The 17,607-nt window shown below is 40.1% G+C and overlaps 1 protein-coding gene across 1 annotated transcript; it reads left to right on the top strand.

Annotated features, from left to right (window-relative positions):
* Positions 1–3,918: 3,918 nt before the first annotated feature.
* ndufa12 (NADH:ubiquinone oxidoreductase subunit A12) lies at positions 3,919–17,535 on the top strand. Its single transcript, XM_061914172.1, has 4 exons — positions 3,919–4,078; positions 4,287–4,372; positions 8,326–8,413; positions 17,303–17,535. The coding sequence occupies exons 1-4, from the start codon at positions 3,990–3,992 to the stop codon at positions 17,481–17,483; spliced, it is 444 nt and encodes a 147-aa protein (XP_061770156.1). The 5' UTR covers positions 3,919–3,989; the 3' UTR covers positions 17,484–17,535.
* Positions 17,536–17,607: the final 72 nt, after the last annotated feature.

Here is a 17,607-nt window from a genome sequence, read left to right on the forward strand (position 1 = left end):
ATGTCTCAAAGGACTGCACAAATCATTACGACTACAACATCCTCGGAAGAACCCACAAAAGGGCAAGGAAAACTCACACCCAGTGGGCAGGGAGAATTCACATCCAGTGGGACGCCAGTGACAATGCTGACTATGAGAAACCTTGGAGAGGACCTCCGATGTGGGCAACCCCCCCACCCCCCTCTAGGGGACCGAAAGCAATGGATGTCGAGCGGGTCTAACATGATACTGTGAAAGTTCAATCCATAGTGGCTCCAACACAGCCGCGAGAGTTCAATTCAAGCGGATCCAAGACAGCAGCGAGAGTCCCATCCACAGGAGACCATCTCAAGCGGAGGCGGATCAGCAGCGTAGAGATGTCCCCAACCGATACAGGCGAGCGGTCCATCCTGGGTCCCGATGAGCGGTCCATCCTGGGTCTCGACTCTGGACAGCCAGTACTTCATCCATGGTCATCGGACCGGACCCCCTCCACAAGGGAGGGGGGGACATAGGAGAAAAAAGAAAAGAAGCGGCAGATCAACTGGTCTAAAAAGGAGGTCTATTTATAGGCTAGAGTATACAGATGAGTTTTAAGGTGAGACTTAAATGCTTCTACTGAGGTAGCATCTCGAACTGTTACCGGGAGGGCATTCCAGAGTACTGGAGCCCGAACGGAAAACGCTCTATAGCCCGCAGACTTTTTTGGGCTCTAGGAATCACTAATAAGCCGGAATCTTTTGAACGCAGATTTCTTGCCGGGAGCTAGACCGTGTAGTATTTTATACCTAAGTAGTAAAACCTTAAAGTCACATCTTAAGTGCACAGGAAGCCAGTGCAGGTGAGCCAGTGCAGGCGTAATATGATCAAACTTTCTTGTTCTTGTCAAACAAGAACTGTCCAATGTTCAGGGTGACTTGACCTCTCATGTCATGTCACCCCAATGTATCTTGGTGAAAGTTACCCAAAAAGATTTAGGACAGAAATCAGCCACTACTGTTGATTTGAAGGTTAAAGTGTTTTGTATGCTGTGCTCCAGAGTTGATGTTGCTGATCAATTTGTATTGAGTTTATTGGAATGTATTTTTACCGTATCAATTTGGTCACATTTTTATATATATATAGTTTAAATAGGGATCTAATTAATTTTTTATTTTTTTATTTAATAAGTGTCAGGTTCAAACACTGATGACATCTATTAAACAAGACAAAAAGCAAGGAATGAAATAGAGACAGAATTAAATTTGGCTCATTTGAGGAGAGACGTCTGGACTGTTCTCTTGTACAGTCTCACCACGCTCTGGCGAAAGATTGTACGCCTCCTCTTTTAATTGGACTTTCCCTTATTACATGGCAACAGCTGTTTCTAAGGGACGGGGGTCGTAAACAGCCATTGCCTTTGATTACAACAGTTAAAAAAAAGGTTGTAAAACAGTTCAAAGAAGAGGTGCCTGGATGGGAGTCATGTCCTGCTTCCTCTTCGCTTTGTAGATCTCGGGTCCAAACAATATCTTTCTGTTGATTACGATACATCAAAGAAACAGAACATCTTCTTGTTGCTTCCCGTCTTGCACATTGGAGTTTTGCAAGCCTTTTGTTTGGTAGGATCAAAGACAGCTTTTGTCCTCTCGCCGGGAACTCATGCAACACAAAATATTGTGATAACTTAGATACAATTATTCTAAAAATAAGTATACAGTGTTATATGTAATTATGAAATTTTTATATACCAAAATATTATTTAGAATGGTATGTATGTGTAATTATGAAATGTTTATATACCAAAATGATATTATTTAGAACGGTATGTAGGGGGTGCGCTACATTTTCTTCGGTTTAGCTCGGTTGGTAGAGTGGCCGTGCCAGCAACTTGAGGGTTGCAAATTCGATTCCCGCTTCCGCCATCCTAGTCACTGCCGTTGTGTCCTTGGGCAAGACACTTTACCCACCTGCTCCCAGTGCCACCCACACTGGTTTGAATGTAACTTAGATATTGGGTTTCACTATGTAAAGCGCTTTGAGTCACTAGAGAAAAAGCACTATATAAATATAATTCACTTCACTTCCAAGGGGAAGCATAAGAAAAAATAGCACATTGGGAAGATTATGTCTCCCGGCTGCCCTGGGAACGCCTCAGGATCCCCCGGGAGGAGCTGTACGAAGTAGCTGGGGAGAGGGAAGTCTGGACTTCCCTGCTTAGGCTGCTGCCCCCACGACCCGACCTTGGATAAGCGGAAGAAGATGGATAGATGATTTAACAGTATGTTTATGTGGAATGCAAAGTAGTGTACCTGTTTCCTTCCGGACTTACTATTGTGAAACGTTGTTCCGACCCTTTTTATAGTTCCGTCTAAAGATGACAACAACAGTGACATGTTATGATATCAACAGTGTGGAGGTAAAGTCGCCGAAAAAATATATTACTCTAAACTGTCAGGGAACAGTTTTTAACAAAATATATATTTGTATACATGATGGCTGTGTGTTCATTTTGACTTCACTGGTTATAATTGCACCCAGGAAACATACTTCATCAGTATAAATGACCATGAAATGTAGAAAATGGATGGATGATTAACGTGGACAAGTTGAAAAACTTATTCGACTGTTACCATTTAGTGGTCAATTGTACAGAATATGTACTGTATTGTGCAATCTACTAATAAAAGTTTCAATCAATCAATCGAATAATGCTTCAAACACTGCTTCGAAAAGTTGTGCACTACAAAACGTTTTCATTGTAGCCATTAATCTCGACTTCCTCATTATATATATATATATATGTATATGTATATGTATATGTATGTATATATATATTTATATATATGTACATATATGTGTATGTATGTATGTACTGTATGTATGTATATATAAATATATATATATGTTTGTATATGTATATATATATATTTATATATATGTACATATATGTGTATGTATGTATGTATATAGAGTATATATGTATGTATGTACTGTATGTATGTATATATATGTATATAAATGTATATATGTGTATATATATGTTTGTATATGTATATATTTATATATGTATATAAATGTATATATGTGTATATATATGTTTATATATGTATGTATATATATACATGTATATATATGTATATATGAATGTATGTATGTATATAGAGTATATATGTATGTATGTACTGTATGTAAGTATATATATGTATATAAATGTATATATATGTTTATATATGTTTGTATATGTATATATTTATATATGTATATAAATGTATATAAGTGTATATATATGTTTATACATGTATGTATATACACGTATGTATATATTTGTATGTATGTATATGTATGTATATATGTACATATATGTATATATATGTACATATGTGTATATAGATATGTACATATGTGTGTATATATATGTACATATGTGTGTATATATATATATATATATATATATATATATACGTACATATGTGTGTATATATATGTATATATATATATATATATATATATATATATATATATATATATATATAAGCACAAATTGTTTTAATAATTTTTGTTTTGTAGGTTAAACACTTTAACCTACTATGTTGTGCTCCTGCGTTACTATTGCTGATCAATTTGTATTGAGTTTATTTAATTGTATTTTTTCAGTATCAACTGTTTCAAGCCGGTCCAAAAATGTTTTATAATTTAAATAAGGATTTAACCTTTTTTATTATTTAATAAGGATACAGTGTTATGTGTACTTATAACAATTTCATATACCTACATTTTCTTCCAAGAACAGAAAATAATTGAGAGTCCCTGCGATGAGGGGGCCACTTGTCCAGGGTGTACTCTGACTTCCGCCCGAATGGAGCTGAAATAGGCTCCAGCGACCCCTAAAGGGACAAGCGGTAAGAAATGGATGGAGGAATGGATGTTATAACGGTATGTTCATGTGGAACATAAAGTAGTGTACCTGTTTCCTTCCGGACACACTACTGTGAGACGTGGTTCCGCCCCCTTATTGGTTCCGTCTAAAGATGGCGGGTTACGTTCATGTTGTCCGAAGGGCTTTGGGACAAATAGGAGGTCATGGCGGAATTAGAGGCCTTCTTCTTCAACTCTTTAGGTAAAATAAAAACATTTTTATGAGAGTTTTCTAGCCGACCCAAGATGACGAAGCACTGCTGTAAATGTGTCCACATTGCTAAGCTAAGTTAGCATATTGACAGCTAATACAAGCACACAAACATGACAGTGTCAATGTCAAAAGGAGGGAAATTGTATGTTTTTTTTTTTGGATAAAGCTGAATTAATGTGTCGGAATTGTTTGACAGGGTAAACGACGTAAAGACAGGGGCGCTGATTGGTGTTGACAAATATGGCAACAAATACTACGAGGACAAGAAGAACTATTTCTTTGGTGAGTCTAACTTGTTTATTGACATTCTAACACTTTATATCCTGCTGTGCTTAAGGTATCTGTGTACTATTTAAAAGAAAAAAAGTAATTGATTACATAAAACCAGTATTATCAGACCAGTCTTGCATGGACGAGTCCAGTGATATAAGTATCATTTTCCTGTGATAGATATTAAAAAGTTAGGGACTTTTCAAAATTGGTGAAAACGCACACATTTTTAGTCAATTTCTCCATTACAAAATCAATAGGGTTCAAGATTTTAGGTGGGACCTTTTAGTTAAAAATATCTTAACTTTATAATATTTTGTTACACCATTAAAAAAAAAAAGGCTGTTCATCAATCAATCCATAATTGAAGAACTTGCTTAATGAAATTGGAGTTGGAAGTGACAAAATAATATTGTAAACATTCATCAATCAATCAATCAATGTTTATTTATATAGTCCCAAATGACAAATGTCTCAAAGGACCGCACAAATCATTACGACTACAACATCCTCGGAAGAACCCACAAAAGGGCAAGGAAAACTCACACCCAGTGGGTAGGGAGAATTCACATCCAGTGGGACGCCAGTGACAATGCTGACTATGAGAAACCTTGGAGAGGACCTCAGATGTGGGCAACCCCCCCCCCCCCCCCCCCCTCTAGGGGACCGAAAGCAATGGATGTCGAGCGGGTCTAACATGATACTGTGGAAGTTCAATCCATAGTGGCTCCAACACAGCCGCGAGAGTTCAGTTCAAAGCGGATCCAAGACAGCAGCGAGAGTCCCGTCCACAGGAAACCATCTCAAGCGGAGGCGGATCAGCAGCGTAGAGATGTCCCCAATCGATACAGGCGAGCGGTCTATCCTGGGTCCCGACGAGCGGTCCATCCTGGGTCTCGACTCTGGACAGCCAGTACTTCATCCATGGTCATCGGACCGGACCCCCTCCACAAGGGAGGGGGGGACATAGGAGAAAGAAAAGAAGCGGCAGATCAACTGGTCTAAAAAGGAGGTCTATTTAAAGGCTAGAGTATACAGATGAGTTTTAAGGTGAGACTTGCTGGTCGGACATGATTTAAGAGTCACAAAACAAACAGCAAAGCAATCGGCGTGTCCTAAAAAAACTGTGCCAATCGATTACTGTATTTTCCGCACCATAGGGCGCACCAAATTATATGGCGCACTGCCGAATGAATGGTCTATTTTAGATCTTTTTTCATATATGAGTCACATATAATTTTTTTCTAAATTGAAAAAACTTACTTGTGGTCTACATAACAAGTACCGGTGGTTTCTTGGTGTTGACAAATATGGCAACAAATACTACGAGGACAAGAAGAACTATTTCTTTGGTGAGTCCAACTTGTTTATTTACATTCTACCACTTAATATCCAGCTGTAGTTTAGGTATGTGTGTACAATTTAAAAAAAGTAATTGATTACATTACAGTCTTGCAAGGACGAGTCCAGTGATATAAGTATAATTTTCCCGTGATGAATATTAAAAAGTTAGGGAGTTTTATAACTGGTGAAAAATGCACTCATTTTTGGTCAATTTCTCCATTAAAAAGTCAATATGACTCAAGATTTTAGATGTGACGTTTTTGTTAAATATGTCTTAACTTTATTTTTTTTTTACCCCATTAAAAAAAAGAAAGGTAACCTTTGAAGAGCTTGCTTCATGAAATTGGAGTTGGAAGTCACAAAATATTATAGTAAAGTACATGTACAGTTTTGACTTTACATGTACTGTAATTGTATAATGTATTTATCCTAGTCACCTGTGAATAATGCTGTATAATAGACTATTTATGTTAATCACATGTGAGTAATGCTGTATAATAGCCTGTATTTACACTATTCACATGTGAATAATGCTGTATAATAGACTATTTATGTTATTCACATGTGAATAATGCTGTATAATACACTGTATTTATGTTATTCACATGTGAGTAATGCTGTATAATAGCCTGTATTTATGTTATTCACATGTGAGTAATGCTGTATAATAGCCTGTATTTATACTATTCACATGTGAATAATGCTGTATAATAGACTATTTACATTCTACCACTTAATATCCAGCTGTAGCTTAGGTATGTGTGTACAATTTAAAAAAAGTAATTGATTACATTACAGTCTTGCAAGGACGAGTCCAGTGATATAAGTGTCTGTTTCCTGGGATAAATATGAACAACGTTAGGGAGTTTTAAAACTAGTGAAAAATGCACACATTTTGGGTCAATTTCTCCATTAAACAGTCATAATGGTTCGAGATTTTAGTTGTAAACTTTCTGTGAAAAATGACAACTTATTTTATCTTATTTTTTACACCATTTGAAAAAGAAAGGGTTGTTCATCATTCAATCAATCTTTGATTGATTGATTGATTGATTGATTGATTGTAACTTTTATTAGTAGATTGCACAATTCAGTACATATTCCGTACAATTGACCACTAAATGGTAACACCCGAATACGTTTTTCAACGTGTTTAAGTCGGGGTCCACGTTAATCAATTCATGGTAAATCAATTTAGCCCTGAATCACAAATGTCTCAAAGGGCTGCACAAGCCACAATGACATCTTCGGTTCAAATCCCACATCAGGGCAAGGAAAAACTTGGAAAAATGGGACAATGAGAAACCAATTGGAACCCACGCAGTCACGGGGAGAACATGCAAACTCCACACAGAAAGATCCCGAGCCCGGGATTGAATTTAGGACTACCCAGGACCTTTGTATTGTGAGGCACATGCACTAACCCCTGTGTCACCGTGATACCCAGTGCGGATTCATAGCTTACCAATTTGTTGTGGCTTGTGCAGCCCTTTGAGACACTCGCGATTCAGGGCTATATAGGTAAACTTTGATTGATTGACCAAAGTCGTACTCAAACATTTTGATAGATTTTTGAACGCCGTGTGTAATGTTCTTAATTTTCAATGGAACACATAAAATGTTGGTGTTGTTTACTTGAGTCATATTGCCATCATATTTCAGTCTACATGTATCTCTTATGTGTGACTGCCATCTACTGGTCACACTTATCATTACACCATGTACGAAATAAAATAGCTTCATGGTCGGTAAGCAAAACCAGAATTATTCAATCAATCAATCAATGTTTACTTATATAGCCCTAAATCACTAGTGTCTCAAAGGGCTGCACAAACCACTACAACATCCTCGGTAGGCCCACATAAGGGCAAAGAAAACTCACACCCAGTGGGACATCGGTGACAATAATGACCCAGTGGAACGTCGGTGACAATGATGACTATGAGAACCTTGGAGAGGAGGAAAGCAATGGATGTCGAGCGGGTCTAACATGATACTGTGAAAGTTCAATCCATAATGGATCCAACACAGTCGCGAGAGTCCAGTCCAAAGCGGATCCAACACAGCAGCGAGAGTCCCGTTCATAGCGGAGCCAGCAGGAAACCATCCCAAGCGGATGCGGATCAGCAGCGCAGAGATGTCCCCAGCCGATACACAGGCAAGCAGTACATGGCCATATTCCGTACATTAGGCGCAAGAAGAAAAAGGATTTTAAGTGCGCTTTATAGTCCAAAAAATACGGTAATTAAAAAGATGTTGGCACACTCACAGATAAATTTATAACTTGTATTATAATAGGGATTCTAATCAACATTTTACTCACAAAACATTTTTTGCAGGGGAGTTTTGTCCAGTGTAAACTTGGCAAATTGTGTCAGAGCTTGTTCAATTCGAAAATGTCAATACTTTAAATAAACTCCGATATGTGTTCTACGTCATCAGCATTGGTGTATAGTGGTAATGAAACCCGCTAATCACGATGGATGGATGAATTGTGGAACGCTCTTGAGTGACCACAGCGGAGAGAAAGCTTCACATTTAAAACCGTCAACAAAGTTGTTTTAGTACTATTACACTACTCTGTATTGTGTAACTGTTGTGTGTGTCAAAACTGTATCCAGGACGACATCGCTGGGTGATCTACACCACGCAGATGAACGAAAAGAACACTTTGTGGGAGGTGGACGGCAGCATGGTGCCCGCCGAATGGTCCGTATCCCCTTCAATTTAAATGGGTCATGTTACGATTTTTTTTTCCTACATTATAACACTTCCTTGTGGTCTACATAACATGTAATGGTGAGTCTTTGGTCAAAATGTTGCAGATGATGTTTTAATGACTATTTTTTAAGCCGCTTCCTGACTGTTTCTTCTCGCCGCCATCTTTCTTGTAGCGCCTCCATAGCGAGTCTACTGAAAAAATAAGCTATACGTTACTTTGTATTAGGAATGGTAACGGCGGAGGATGCATGTGCATGTACGAGCCAGTCTGCCCTACAACAAGTGGATAGAGAAAAATAAGAAACTTATTTTGTTATGGTTTGACTAAGGGAGATGACGGCAACAGACACCAGGGGAAAAATGGCTCTGCTCTATGTATGAATTTAGTGTATATATATATATATATATATATATGTATATATATATATATATATATAGTCAAACAATAATAATATAAATTAAGGAAATGGAGTGTGAACTAGATCGAAAAGTGTATGTGGTATGAGGCTATGTGTGTATTTAGCTGAGGTGTGTGTTACCAAATGTTGTCGAGAGCGAAGGAACACGGGCAGGCAGATGATGCAGGGCAGGAGAGAAGAGACAAGGTCCGTTTCCAAGCGGGACGTTGAGAATCCATAAGGGCAGTCCGGGAAGCGAGGGAACAAAAAGGTGATGAGACGCACAGCTCGCCAACAAAGGAACAAGGGCAGACGTTGGAAGGACAAGGAAGAACAATGAAACACGCAGAGAGAGAGTGAGCATAAAACACTGAAAAGCCCTCAGGAAGAGGTGCTTTAATACATGGCTAGCTAGCTAGCGGCTAACATCCATCCGCAGTCGGCAGTGTTTTAAATCACTAATCCTTGTCTCCATGGCGACAAATAAAGTAAGTTTCTTTCAAGTAGCATTATCACTGCAGGATGAGGAATAGCTAAACATGCTTCACTACACACCGTAGCTCACCGCCGTCACAATGTAAACAAACGCCATGGGTGGATCAACACCTGACATCCACTGTAATAATACCAAGTACAGGAGCGTATCGAGTCGATATTACTATGATTAAATCGATATTTTTTTCATAGAAAAAAAAATATATATTATGTTCATAAACTCAGGAAATGCATCCCTGGACACAAGAGATCTACACCTGACATTTACTGTAATGATACCAAGTGCAAGAGCGTATCTAGTCGACTCTACTATGATTACATCTATATTTTATATCGTGACAAAATCTTTTTTTTAATTATTTGTTTTTTTGTATTTATATTACATTCATTAACTCAGAAAATACTTCCCTGGACACACAAGGACTTCAATTATGACCAATGTATGATCCTGTAACTACTAGGTATCAGCTCGATACCTAAATTTGTGGTATCCTCCATAACTAATGTAAAGTTTCAAAGAAGAGAAGATTAAGTGATTATTACATTTTAACAGAAGTGTAGATAGAACATGTTGAAAGAGAAAGTAAGCAGATATTAACAGTAAATGAACAAGTCCTTGAAAGTCCTTGACAAGAAGAGTATACAATATCATCATTGCCAAATTTTAACCAAATAAAATATTTTAAGTTTGACCAATTTTATTTTGTTACACACAGTCAAACTGGTTTTGAAATGCTTAAATAACTCTGCTCCCCAATTACAAGTCTGCAAAGTGGTACCAGATCTACCACCCAAACAATGTCAAAAGGCAACTGTTACGTTTCATTCCGTAGACCAGTGGTTCTCAACCTTTTTTCAGTGATGTACCCCCTGTGAACACTTTGTTTATTTCAAGTACCCCCTAATCAGAGCAAAGCATTTTTGGTTGAAAAAAAGAGATAAAGTAGTAAAATACAGCACTATGTCATCAGTTTCTGATTTATTAAATTGTATAACAGTGCAAAATATTGCTCATTTGTAGTGGTCTTTCTTGAACTATTTGGGAAAAAAAGATAAAAATAGCTAAAAACTTGTTGAAAAATAAACAAGTGATTCAATTATAAATAAAGTTTTCTACACATAGAAGTAATTATCAACTTAAAGGGCCCTCTTTGGGGATTGTAATAGAGATCCATCTGGATTAATCAACTTCATTCTAGACTTTTCTTCACAAAAAAAGAAATCTTTAACATCAATATTTATGGAACATGTCCACAAAAAATCGAGCTGTCAACACTGAATATTGCATCGCTGCATTTCTTTTCACAGTTTATGAACTTACATTCATATTTTGTTGAAGTATTATTCAATAAATATATTTATAAAGGAATTTTGAATTGTTGCTATTTTTAGAATATTTGAAAAAAATCTCACTTACCCTTTGGCATACCTTCAAGTACCCCCATTTGAGAACCACTGCCGTAGAACATCTTTTGCCACGACTGCCTTTTCAACAAAAGGAGCACAACTATGGAACTCTCTACCTGACACTTTGAAATGTGCACTTGTAACTTTCAAAAAATAAACAAAATTGTGGCTAGTTGAGCAATAATTGTGTTCCCATGTTTAGTTTTTACAAATTTTTATTATTATTAATTGTCTCTTATCGAGTTTGCACTTTTTCTGTGTTATTATTATTATTATTGGCTTTTATCTAGATTGAACTATGCCTGTATTATTACTATTATCATTATTATCGACTCCTCTTTGCCTTATTCCTTTTATTTTCCTATTTTAATGATGTCAGATCTGTGTTGTTGTTGTTGTTGTTGTTTTAGTGATGTCAGATCTGTGTTGTTGTTGGGGACAAGTGTTGTAAATTAGCTTTGGCTACAAACACTATGATGCATGCATTTCAGATATCTGAGTTTCTGTATCAATCAATCAATCAATGTTTACTTATATAGCCCTAAATCACTAGTGTCTCAAAGGGCTGCACAAACCACCACGACATCCTCGGTAGGCCCACATAAGGGCAAGGAAAACTCACACCCAGTGGGACGTCGGTGACAATGATGACTATGAGAACCTTAGAGAGGAGGAAAGCAATGGATGTCGAGCGGGTCTAACATGATACTGTGAAAGTTCAATCCACAATGGATACAACACAGTCGCGAGAGTCCAGTCCAAAGAGGATCCAAGACACAGCAGCGAGAGTCCCGTTCACAGCGGAGCCAGCAGGAAACCATCCCAAGCGTAGGCGGACCAGCAGCGCAGAGATGTCCCCAGCCGATACACAGGCGAGCAGTACATGGCCATCGAATCGGACCGGACCCCCTCCACACGGGAGAGTGGGACATAGAAGAAAAAGAAAAGAAACGGCAGATCAACTGGTCCAAAAAGGGAGTCTATTTAAAGGCTAGAGTATACAAATGAGTTTTAAGGTGAGACTTAAATGCTTCTACTGAGGTGGCATCGCGAACTGTTACCGGGAGGGCATTCCAGAGTACTGGAGCCCGAACGGAAAACGCTCTATAGCCCGCAGACTTTTTTTGGGCTTTGGGAATCACTAATAAGCCGGAGTCCTTTGAACGCAGATTTCTTGCCGGGACATACGGTACAATACAATCGGCAAGATAAGATGGAGCTAGACCGTGTAGTATTTTATACGTAAGTAGTAAAACCTTAAAGTCACATCTTAAGTGCACAGGAAGCCAGTGCAGGTGAGCCAGTACAGGTGTAATGTGATCAAACTTTCTTGTTCTTGTCAAAAGTCTAGCAGCCGCATTTTGTACCAACTGTAATCTTTTAATGCTAGACATGGGGAGACCCGAAAATAATACGTTACAGTAGTCGAGGCGAGACGTAACAAACGCATGGATAATGATCTCAGCGTCTTTAGTGGACAGAATGGAGCGAATTTTAGCGATGTTACGGAGATGAAAGAAGGCCGTTTTAGTAACGCTTTTAATGTGTGCCTCAAAGGAGAGAGTTGGGTCGAAGATAATACCCAGATTCTGTACCGTGTCGCCTTGTTTAATTGTTTGGTTGTCAAATGTTAGAGTTGTATTATTAAATAGAGTTCGGTGTCTAGCAGGACCGATAATCAGCATTTCCGTTTTTTTGGCGTTGAGTTGCAAAAAGTTAGCGGACATCCATTGTTTAATTTCATTAAGACACGCCTCCAGCTGACTACAGTCCGGCGTGTTGGTCAGCTTTAGGGGCATGTAGAGTTGGGTGTCATCAGCATAACAGTGAAAGCTGATACCGTATTTGCGTATGATGTCACCTAGCGGCAGCATGTAGATGCTGAAGAGTGCAGGGCCAAGGACCGAACCCTGGGGAACTCCACACGTTACCTTAACGTAGTCCGAGGTCACATTGTTATGGGAGACACACTGCATCCTATCAGTAAGATAAGAGTTAAACCAAGACAGGGCTAAGTCTGACATACCAATTCGTGTTTTGATACGTTCTAATAAAATATTATGATCGACGGTATCGAAAGCAGCGCTAAGATCGAGGAGCAGCAACATAGATGACGCATCAGAATCCATCGTTAGCAATAGATCATTAGTCATTTTTGCGAGGGCTGTCTCCGTGGAGTGATTTGCCCTGAAACCGGATTGAAAGGTTTCACATAGATTGTTAGACGCTAAGTGTTCATTTAACTGCTCCGCAACCATTTTTTCAAGGATTTTTGAAATAAAGGGAAGGTGAGACACCGGTCGGTAATTTACCATGAGGTCAGGATCGAGGTTAGGTCTTTTAAGAAGAGGATGAATAACCGCTTTTTTGAATGCTAGGGGAACACTGCCCGAGGAGAGTGATAAGTTTATAATATTTAGCACTGATGGACCTAATAATTCAAAGAGCTCCTTGATCAGTTTCCCAGGAAGAGGGTCAAGTAAACATGTTGTCTGTTTTATTCCATTTACACGTTGTAACAATTCCTCTAATGTTATTTCCTCAAAACGAGAGAAACTATTTTGGAGGGCAGTATCCGCCGTATATACAATCGTGTCAGTGTTAATAGAACCCCGTTGTAGCTGGGACGCATTGTCTTTAATCTCCTTTCTAATGACTTCAATTTTCTTACTAAAGAATTGCATAAAGTCATCAGCTGAGTGGGTGGAGCTACTGGAAGGAGTCCCTTGTTGGGTTAGCGATGCTACCGTACTAAACAAAAATTTAGGATCGTTTTTATTACGGTGGATGAGATTTGAGTAATATTTAGCTTTAGCTAAGGTAAGCATGCGTTTATAAGTTATTAAACCATCACTCCATGCTTGATGGTGCACCTCAAGTTTAGTCGTGCGCCATTTGCGTTCCAGCTTTCTACATAATAATTTCTGAGCTCTAGTTTCTTCTGTAAACCACGGGGTGCGCTTTTTTGGAGCCTTTTTTAACTTTAGCGGTGCTATGTTATCAATGGTTTCGCGCAGGGCGTCGTTAAAGTTGTTAGTGAGGTTATCAATAGAGCCCACATACTTTGGGAATGGCGCCATTACCGAGGGCAGTAGGTCAGCAAGAGTTGTCGTTGTGGCTGTATTAATGTTGCGGCTGCTATAGCAGGTATTATTATTATTAGTTTGACGAACATGCGTCTGAACCTCGAATTTTATAAGGCAATGATCGGACAATACTTTAGTATACGGGAGTATCGTAACTTTGGAAACGGTGATGCCCCTGACAAGCACTAGGTCTATCGTATTACCGTTGCGATGCGTGGGTTCATTTATTATTTGTGTGAGACCACAGCTATCAATTACAGTCTGGAGCGCTACGCACGGTGGGTCCGATGGGGTATTCATATGGATATTAAAGTCCCCCATTATGATTATATTATCGGCGTGTGTCACTAGATCAGCAACGAACTCTGTGAATTCATTAATAAAGTCCGAATAGGGCCCTGGGGGGCGGTAGATAACAGCCAGGTGTAGAGGCAGCGGTGTGACAGACCTCATAGTAAGCACCTCAAACGATTTATATTTATTATTTATGTTAGGACTAAGGTTAAAGTTTTCGTTGTATATTAGTGCGACCCCCCCACCCCTTTTGAGCGGACGGGCAATATGCGCATGTGTAAAGTTAGGAGGACATGCCTCATTTAGCGCAAAAAAGTCGTTTGGTTTAAGCCAGGTTTCGCTGAGACCGATGACGTTAAGATTGTTGTCTCTGATAATATCATTAACTAACAACGTTTTAGGAGACAATGATCTTATGTTTAAAAAACCTATATTATAGGTAGTGGGCTGTTTTAGGGAATTTTTGATCAAATTATCCGTAGTAGCAATAGTAATAATGTTGTGTTTATTATGCCCAGTGCATTTAGTATAGTTACGACCATATCTAGGAATTGATACGACAGGAATTTTCCGATTGTTTGATTGTTGCTTTGATAAACTGCACGGATCATGGTTAGCCACCTCAGTAACGGGGATTTTCCGATTGTTTGTTTGTTGCTTTGATAAACTGCACACATCATAGTTAGCCACCTCGGTAAAACACATGTCCAACTCTGAAACACTCAAAGCAGAAAAAACTTGTTCTACTTTAACTGACTCCTTACCCACACCAGTAGTCTCGCATTTTCCATCTAAATCCGTCTTCGGGATGGAGGAAAGTGGTGTTCTGTGGGGATTAGCCTTCTGCTTTGTTTTTAGCCCCGCTCGGCATCCGCGTTTCCGAACACACCGCTGGCGTCTGCTCCGTAGACGGCCCCCGCTGCTACTAGACTCCCCTGCTTCACAGGCCGCTGGATGTAGCCGCCGATGTATTCCCACGCTAGTTAGCAAGTCTAGCACGCCCGCGTCTATCAGTCCAAAACGGCCCGATTCGTCCACATCCAGAAGTGTCTGGCGGTCGTACGTGATCACGGAGTGACCACGATGTGAGCCAGCCATAAAGTTTGTGGAATTGTCCGGTATTTCTGCCAAATGTTCCATCTTTAGCAAGAGCTCCTCGAGAGCGCATCTGTCCCTATTTCAAATAAACCTTTTATATAAGTAGATTAATAATTCATTTTCTACAACTTGTCCCTAATTATGTAGACAAAATAGGTAGATGAATGACATAATATGTTACTGCATAGACTAATTAGGAGTCTTTCTTTGTTTACTTACTACTAAAAGACAAGTTGTCTAGTATGTTCACTATTTTATGTAAGGACTAAATTGCAATAATAAACATACCGTATTTCCTTGAATTGCCGCCGGGGCGCTAATTAATTTAAAACCTCTTCTCACTCCTGCGCTTACCAAAGGCATGCGGTAAAAGTAAGCATGCGCTAATTATTTTAAAACCTCTTCTCATTTCGGCACTTACCAAAGGCATGCAGTAAAAAATTGAGGGTGATGTAAGGATACCATCATGAAAAGCACATTTAATAAAAAAAAACGTTATTATGGTCTTACCTTTACTTATAAATTATGTGCATGCGCAGCTCCTTCTGATCAAAAGTATCGATAACTTGTTTTTAGAAGTCTTCCTTATCTTTCTTCAGTTTTAAAAATCTCTCTGTCTCGATGGAGATATTCCTTTTTTACCTCTTCGGGCACATCACGTCTCCAAGTCCGAGTCCATGGTTCTCGCCCGGAAAAGGGTGGAATGCCATCTCCGGGTTGGGGAGGAGACCCTGCCCCAAGTGGAGAAGTTCAAGTACCTAGGAGTCTTGTTCACGAGTGAGGGAAGAGTGGATCGTGAGATCGACAGGCGGATCGGTGCGGCGTCTTCAGTAATGCGGACGTTGTACCGATCCGTTGTGGTGAAGAAGGAGCTGAGCCGGAAGGCAAAGCTCTCAATTTACCGGTCGATCTACGTTCCCATCCTCACCTATGGTCATGAGCTTTGGGTCATGACCGAAAGGACAAGATCACGGGTACAAGCGGCCCAAATGAGTTTCCTCCGCCGGGTGGCGGGGCTCTCCCTTAGAGATAGGGTGAGAAGCTCTGCCATCCGGGAGGAACTCAAAGTAAAGCCGCTGCTCCTCCACATTGAGAAGAGCCAGATGAGGTGGTTCGGGCATCTGGTCAGAATGCCACCCGAACGCCTCCCTAGGGAGGTGTTTAGGGCACGTCCAACCGGTAGGAGGCCACGGGGAAGACCCAGGACACGTTGGGAAGACCATGTCTCCCGGCTGGCCTGGGAACGCCTCGGGATCCCCCGGGAAGAGCTAGACAAAGTGGCTGGGGAGAGGGAAGTCTGGGTTTCTCTGCTTAGGCTGTTGCCCACGCGACCCGACCTCGGATAAGCGGAAGAAGATGGGTGGATGGATGGATGGAGCACATCACGTCACTTATTTCACTTCTTCTGCAGCCGAGTAGTCGCAAGAAGGATCACCAGTGCCCTCTACCACCAGGAGGCGGGAGTCATTTAATGACTCATATTTGACAGACGCAGCTATGGTATTGTGACGGTCACAAGGAGTTGTCTTGCGGATTCCCAGGACCACCAAGGAAGGACATGGCTTGAGCAGTTTGACTTTGTTTATTTTTCAATAAAACCTTAGTCCAGGTCGCTCTTCCGCTCCTCCTCTCCGCTCGCTCGCCGTCTCCTCGCCGCCATCTTGGGCGGACCGTCTGCTCCACTGGTATATTATTAAAACATAGCTGTTGACTGTTCTTTTTAGCTTGGACCTTAAATCCTACTGAATAGCTCTTAATCTTCTTCCCTTTATGCGATTTCAAATTACCGGTATTGAAATCAGCCTCCACCGTTTTGAAAATGACGACCTGGAAAGTGTCACTTGTGACGTCACGAGTTTGACCAGGCGGTAATACTAAGCATGCGCTAATTATTTTGTGAAGTGAGTTTGACCCGGCAGTAATTCAAGGCAGGCGCATACTATATGCCCTGCGGCAATTCAAGGAAATACGGTATGTTTAAGATTTTTTGTTAAAATAAAGCTAATAATGACATCTTTTGTGGTGCCCTTTATTTAGAAAAGTATCTAAATACATTTTGGTACCGGGACAACACTAATTGTGTGCGTGGTGTCCTTCAGGCATCGCTGGCTCCACTGCATGACGGACGACCCCCCGACAACACACCCCCCGGAGCCCAAGAAGTTCCTGGCCGAGGTCCACCAGTTCAACACGAGCGGCAGCCCCCAGCAGTACGTGCCCTACTCCACCACCCGCAAAAAGATCCACGAGTGGGTGCCTCCCAAAGCCGGAGCTCAATGAGCTCCTGAAACAGATCTTCTCCTCAATAAAACCTCTGTATGTACCTTCACAATGGAAGTCACCTGACTTTTCTTAGCATGATGTGGGTGTGGCACAGTGTGTGAATGAGGACAAACTAACAAAC

The sequence above is a fragment of the Nerophis ophidion genome, linkage group LG10 (assembly GCF_033978795.1).
Source record: "Nerophis ophidion isolate RoL-2023_Sa linkage group LG10, RoL_Noph_v1.0, whole genome shotgun sequence".
Taxonomy (NCBI): domain Eukaryota; kingdom Metazoa; phylum Chordata; class Actinopteri; order Syngnathiformes; family Syngnathidae; genus Nerophis; species Nerophis ophidion.

What these genes read in the sequence shown, in the direction of transcription:
- ndufa12 (XM_061914172.1), top strand. Translation starts at nt 3,990, where the DNA reads ATGGCGGGTTACGTTCATGTTGTCCGAAGGGCTTTGGGACAAATAGGA. An exon ending in CTTCTTCTTCAACTCTTTAG is followed by an intron (nt 4,079 to 4,286) that starts GTAAAATAAAAA and finishes ATTGTTTGACAG; the next exon opens with GGTAAACGACGTAAAGACAG. An exon ending in AGCATGGTGCCCGCCGAATG is followed by an intron (nt 8,414 to 17,302) that starts GTCCGTATCCCC and finishes GGTGTCCTTCAG; the next exon opens with GCATCGCTGGCTCCACTGCA.